General features: G+C 37.6%; 1 protein-coding gene across 3 annotated transcripts; it reads right to left on the bottom strand.

Annotated features, from left to right (window-relative positions):
* Positions 1-1514: 1514 nt before the first annotated feature.
* Positions 1515-5559, bottom strand: LOC147636555 (GDSL esterase/lipase At5g03810-like). Of its 3 annotated transcripts, none has more exons than XM_086799982.1 (6): positions 4631-5559; positions 4281-4435; positions 3874-4153; positions 3082-3321; positions 2027-2262; positions 1515-1790 (listed from the first exon to the last, which is right to left on the bottom strand). In XM_086799982.1, the coding sequence occupies exons 1-6, from the start codon at positions 4932-4934 to the stop codon at positions 1674-1676; spliced, it is 1332 nt and encodes a 443-aa protein (XP_086656108.1). In that variant the 5' UTR covers positions 4935-5559; the 3' UTR covers positions 1515-1673. The 3 variants fall into 3 exon arrangements, with proteins under 3 accessions (XP_086656108.1, XP_086656110.1, XP_086656109.1); XM_086799984.1 differs by having other exon boundaries at positions 2090-2262; positions 4631-5554; XM_086799983.1 differs by having other exon boundaries at positions 3082-3337; positions 3920-4153; positions 4631-5548.
* Positions 5560-6548: the final 989 nt, after the last annotated feature.

The raw sequence follows: 6548 nt of genomic DNA, 5'->3' as shown, positions 1-6548 counted from the left end.
GGTTATAGAGAAGATCTTCACAAAAGTGCTGCATACATAGAGAGTCCTGCACAGATGCATATTTGAGAAAAGTGAATCCTAAATGCAAAAATAGAGGGAGAAAAGCATTCTTAGGTATCCTCTCGTCTATGGTGGTGGTTCCAAGCTAAATTTCAGATTTGGGTCAACTCCTTCTAAAACTTCAAGTGGGGATGGAAAGCCTCCCAATGATGGTGTCAACAAAAGCAAGTTCATGAACAAAGACCGAATCAATAAGGGGTGAGAAGTGGCATAAGGAGAACAATAAGACATGAAAATTTAGAAATGTCACTATCAATATGGTCTTATCTCAAGTCATTGATGAAGATGAACATGACAAAGATAATGAGGTCTTTGGTGATTGCAAATGAGTTCATTGAGAGTGATGATAATCATACACTAGATGAGGAGTTTCCTTTGACCACAGTGGTACATTGTAAGAGACTTTGCAAGAGTATGATGTTGGGATGCCTATGTGTACTTTTGATCCGGCAAGCATGAAGCATAATTTGTGTGCCTTATCTCATCATTGATTCTTATGCGGGATGCAAGTGTACAAACACTTTAAGATTCAAGGTCAATGTCAATGGCAGACTCATGTTTTGGTGGATAGCGGAAGTATGCATAGTTTTGTAAATAAGAAGTCATTATGTAGTGACCTCAAATTACACCCCATACCTTTGGAAACTTGTCACGAAGTTCAAATGGCAAAATGGGGCTACAATGGATTGTACAATTATGTGTCAAGATGTGAGTTTGGAGCTATCAAAACAATACACAGAATGCAAAGCTGATTTGCTTGTTTTTGACATGCGACCCATCGACATGGTTCTCGGTTGTGATTATCTCTCAAGTCTTGTATCCTTCAATATGAATCTAAAGCAAGGTTTTCTATGGTTTATTCATGGTGAATGGAGTATCACATTGATGGGAGTCAATGCATCAAAGCTTACCTTGATGAATGCTACTCAGCTTAAGAGAGCTCAAGAAGATGGATTATGTATACGTATTATAGCTTTGCAAGGATGATGACAATGATGTCAACAAGAAGGATGTGCACAAGGCATGAGTACAAGGATGTATTCAACATGTCAAAAATTATTGGATGAGTACTTGAGATCCCGGATACCATCAAATAAGGATGAAGATTGGCAATGAATATAAGATGGCATTTAGGACTGAGAGGGGTCTTTATCACTACATGGTTATACATGTCATTTGGGATATGCAATGCACCTACCACTTTTCAATCCTTGATGAATAAAGTGGCAGGTGCATTGCATATGTATGTGTGTGTGTGTGTGTGTGTGTTGCAGAGAGAGAGAGAGAGAGAGAGAGAGAGAGAGAGAGAGAGAGAGAGAGATTTTCCAATGCTCAACACAATAATGACTTAATTTGAGATCATGTGTATATGGTTCACTTTCACCTCTTCACTTTCATCTCACTTTTATCTAAAATAAATTAGCAAAAAATGAAATCAATAAATGTAACTCCATGATGTCAAAAGAAATTCATTTTTGAATGAATCTTCATCCAAGGTGATAATTTTATTTTAAAAGAGCCTTTCACTTTTTGTGTTCCAAGGAGTTTGAGTATGGTCGAAAAATAGAAATCCCTTTTTGTTCGATGACAATGCCTTTAAGTACCTAGAGCAATCATATTTGGAAAGAATTGTTGAATAATTGGATTATAAAGAGAAGGCATCCAAGTAGAAAAATCTTCCACCTCCATTTGTTCACGACCATTGCATGTTTCTTCGATTTGTGGGGAACCTATAAAGAGACATTCAAAGTCTTAAGCTAGGAAGCTCTAAATGATTTAAGGTTTAAATAGTTATATTTATTTTCCAAGCAACACTCTTTTACTGATATGTACAGAAAGGTAAATCCCCTAAAAGAAGCTTTGAAAGCAGAACATTACAAACAAACTATTTAAGGAATCTGTCATCCTTCACATTTTTCAATAGGTGAAGGTGAAAGAGGTTTTTAATAATTTCTTTGCAACTCACATCATCCATTGCATGTTTGCAATAATATGCATATGGTTCTTCAATCCCAAGTTGAGTCCATACTTGTTCAAATATTTTGGCAGCCAAGATTTGGTTCATTCGGTCTGTTGGATGAAAGCTATCCCAAAATGCGTAGCTTGTTGCATCTTCACAAGTACCTATTGTTAGCTTGTTGCAAAAAAGCCCCACCTCAAGCTTACCACTTCCACAACATGCCTTTTGAGCTTGTTTCAAACCTGTAAACAACACATGTTGTGGTCAACTCCTCCAACAATGTGCACAACATTGTAAGATTTGTAGATAAACAGTGCACCACAATCTACTACATTGCTTTTAAACAATTAAACTTCCTTCTCATCATGTGATACCATTTCTTTGCCAAAAAAATTATTTGTTCAAGCTTGCATAATTTCTTTGCCCCAAAGAAGAAGAAGAAGAAGAAGAAAGGTTCTACATGCCAAAAGTCTTGGTAGAAGGCATTACTACTGCAAAGGTTTCCACAACATACACATTACTTATGTTGAATATTGGTTTGAATGTTTCAAGAATGCCATGTGAATAAATAATCGTCATCTTTAAAAAAAACTTGGAAAGCTATTTGTTGTGATTTGAACTTTTTGAAGCTTCATATTTTTAGCCACTCATCTATTTTAAGTATATGGTCACCCCAATGATGCTTTGTTGTCGTCTTATTAGAAAGATACAATAACCCCTAAAAGATTACTCTAGCCAAGCTTTCCCAAATCTATCCTTCTAGGCAATCCATGGAGTCTGAATATTTCCTTCAGAAAGACTTTAGCAACATCAGGAGCACTAATCTGCTCTCATCAAAGGTCAACTTCAACAAAGCCCAACTGCTGTTTTATGGAAGTCCTCGAGGCCCAGTTTCATGTATAAAAAATGATTCACAAGAAATTTGTTAATAAATATCAATAACTTGATCAGCTATGAATATTCATAAATTGACCACAAGAAATTTGTTCAACAAAGTTGGCCTTTGCAAAACTAAAACAAGATTTGTGCATGATGGTGAAGATATTGTGCACTTAAGTTACCATAGTTGGCCGGGTTGTTCACAGTATCCGAGAGCACATTATAGCTGTCCATGTATGCTAGCTTTACCCCACTTAGCTCTCCTCTCAATGCAGCCATGGTTTCTTGGAGCCCCTTGTTGAATGAGACTGCGTGTTGATTGAGATGCTCCACACATCCATTAGTCTTCTGCCTGTACAATGTTATCATTGCAGGCAAGCACCCGAACGGGGGAAGAGAGACCACCCCAATTCTCCTAGCTCCTAAATCATAAAGCTCCTGTTATAATTTGCGCTAGTTAGTGTACACACATTCATAATCAAGCAATTATTAGGCCGCATCATCGTAATCATCACCAATAATTAAATTTCAATACAAGGAGTATTATATTTTAGCACAAATTCAATGCTGGGTTTAATTGGGCATAACATTAAAGAGCTTTTTTTTTTAAAATAAAAAAAAGTTATAATCCTCATAAATCGTTACTGAGAAGACATAGGCCGAGGGATTAGATATATAGGACGCAAATATAGTTCAGGTTGATAATAAGAGATGTATCTGATGTAAGGTATTAATAAGACATTTCTAATAATTCTTAAGACATATCTAATAATTCTTAATGATGTAAGGTTAATACAAGATGGATTAAATGTTGGCTAAGAGATGGATATGGATCAACGCAACGTCTTGATAAACCTTGTAAATTCATTATTATTATTATTATTATTATTATTATTATTTGCAAATTTGATTAAGAAGAAGGGGGTGATGAAACCTGTGAGAAGAAGAAGAAGAAAAAAAAAAGAAGAGAAAACCTGAGGGAGAGATTAGAGGGGTGGTTTTGGTGATAATTTGGTCCACCTGGATGAATTGGGCACACAGGCCAAGCAGCAAGTTCTGGAACTCCGGGAGGCTGTACTTTGCTCTCAAGTAGGGATTGAACAAGTAGTTGTTCAAATAGTCATTAGTGCCGGTGCTTATGATGTAGAATGCGTTGTTCAGAATCTCCAACGCACCCTCTTCCCCAAACTCTGCTATCAGCCCTTGCCTGTAGTCTTTGAAGTGACCCATCTGCTTGCTTAGAGGCAACGCATTCTGCACATACATCATCATCCAGCTACTCTGTCAACAAATCCATTATAATACTTCTTGTTTTATCAAAAACAGAAATTTTCAGTTAATCCTGCATAAACATAGTGGCATTCATGAGAGCTTCACTTACAAAATGTTGGGCTGTGCTGTCATAGATGCCCGATGAAGCAGACGCAAAGCTAACCTCAAGCTCTAATGGCTTGCTTAGAAGCTTAATCTCTCTCTTCCTACGATAATCTATGTCTAAATAAGCCACTGTCTTTGAGTGTAGACCGACCATGGAGGCTGCAAAAAAGATAAAGATTGACAAATCCAAGCTCATTAAAGTAAAAATAGTGAGAAAATTGGTTTGGGGCCGTTAATTGCGCTTTGGTTTAGCTGATCAAATGGATTCATTTGTAATCAAAGGCTTGCTAAGCGTGATTAATGAGCTTGGTTAACGGCGTTGTATAATTGAAGGTGGTTTCTGATCAATCCTACCGATGTAATCTGTGACAAGCATGCCATTGCAGAATCTGCCGGTGGGCTTGCTGGAGATGAAATCTCTGCCGTAGGGACGGAAATCACTGCGAGAGATGGTGATGAGGTGATTATTATTTCCCGCGTCTACGGTGGAGTCGCCAAAAACCAGCAATGCGGGCACAAGCGGAGCAATGTTATAATCGCTCTCTAATGCATAATTAACCTCAAGTAACTCGCTTTTCTCGCGGATATTGATTAGTATGGGTCTGCATGTAGCTGCGACGGCGAATAGCATGCTCAATGCGGCTGCAGTAATTCCCATATCCGGCCAGCTGCCAGTCTCGCGTGATGATCAGCATAAGCCCAAAGAATTAATGCAGATCATTAAAGCTCAAATATGTTTATGCTAAGGTGTTCCTTGTTTGGTAATCATTCGCAACAAGAAGCTGGTCATGGTGGTTTACGAGAGAATCAGCGTTAATCAAGGAGATTAGAATTAGTGTGTTGAGCTGCTTTAATTTCTTAGATGGCTTATTATAGGATCAGAGCGGTGGCTCTCGACTTACTGATCTAGGATAGTAAATCGCGCATTTAGCTTTGGTTTCTAAGCTCTTGTCAACACAATGAAGGCAGACAAGTCGTTTTTGCTTGCATCGCCAGTGCATGATGCAAAGGAGGCACCGTCTAAGTTCCGTGTAAGAAGATGGATACGGACAAGAGGGTACAACTAAGTGTGTGTGTGTGTGTGTGGATGGGTGTAGGTATGTCCACTATACTGTAGAAGGAAGGCCATTGAAAAGGAGGAGGAGGTCGCCATTGACAAAAGGAGGATGTCTTAGACAACTGTTCTTCTTCTTATGGAGATTTTGAAGTGATCGTGGAATCCTGCGTGCCCCATTTACTTTTACTAGTTGGGGCTTCGTGCTTCGAACTTCTCTTGAGGCTTCCAAAATCAAATTCTACCCAAACCTCCTCCTCTCCTTCACGAACCTCCAAATTCTTGCCACGTGCCAGCTTTGTGAAACTCTTCTTAAATATAATATAGAGAAGAGAAGAGATGCCCTACCCCCACTTGATGGGACTCATGAACATCATTTTATCTTGTGTGTTCATTATTCCATTGAGCCTTGGCTCTTAATTGGTGCTCCCCTCCTGAAGAGAGCTTAGAAAAATGGACATCATTACTTTCACCATCCCATGCAACTTCACACCTAGCTTCGCTTACATATACTCTTAGATGGAGCTTCAAGGATCGAGACTCCTTCTACAATGACAGAGAATCTACTTTTGTCTCCTCCTACTTTTCGAGTGTCATATTTAATCTTGTAAAAACGATATATAGCATTACTTTGTAGAGGAAGAACTAAATGATATCATCATAGCTTATGCACAACCCCTTTACTATAATGGATTAAAGCTATGTACTTATGGTCAACATGTTTTACGATTATGTTGGATAATAGAAACAAGATCGAAAAAAAACTAAATGATGCCATGGATAATCTTTTACTATGGATTAAAGCAATAACTTATGCTTATTGTTGCTTTAATCCATAGTAAAAGATTGTGCATAAGCTATGATGGCATCATTCAGTTCTTACTTTCAACTATCTTTTTAGAAGGTCTTTCTTATAATACTTTAATCCAATATAGTAAAACTTCTTATGCATAAGTCACTATAGTACTTTAATCCATAGTAAAAGATTGTGCATAAGCTTGATGACATCAATTAATTCCTACCAAAAGTGTTGTTGTTTTAGAAGGTCAAATGTCTACCTAATGATTTAAGGCAATATAGAGAGTTCATCTTTAAAAAATGTAGGTTAGATTTAATACTCTTCCATCCTACGATCTCATCAAATTCTACTACAAAATGCACGTACTACTAGATTTTCGAGCTTTGTTCTATCAATTTAAACTTGAAGTAAAGAAATAT

Source organism: Cibotium barometz, chromosome 7 (genome assembly GCF_041138505.1).
Source record: "Cibotium barometz isolate CiBa-2024 chromosome 7, ASM4113850v1, whole genome shotgun sequence".
Lineage (NCBI taxonomy): Eukaryota > Viridiplantae > Streptophyta > Polypodiopsida > Cyatheales > Cibotiaceae > Cibotium > Cibotium barometz.
The sequence above is the reverse complement of the archived record's forward strand: the minus strand, read 5'-3'. Positions and strand labels throughout refer to the sequence as shown.

Excerpts from the sequence above, each read along its gene's own strand:
- LOC147636555 (XM_086799982.1), bottom strand. The coding sequence starts at position 4,934 with ATGGGAATTACTGCAGCCGCATTGAGCATGCTATTCGCCGTCGCAGCT. Across the intron at positions 4,154-4,280 it reads ACAGCACAGCCCAACATTTT|AATGCGTTGCCTCTAAGCAA; the intron begins GTAAGTGAAGCT and ends ATGTATGTGCAG. Across the intron at positions 3,322-3,873 it reads CCCTCTAATCTCTCCCTCAG|GAGCTAGGAGAATTGGGGTG; the intron begins GTTTTCTCTTCT and ends TTTATGATTTAG.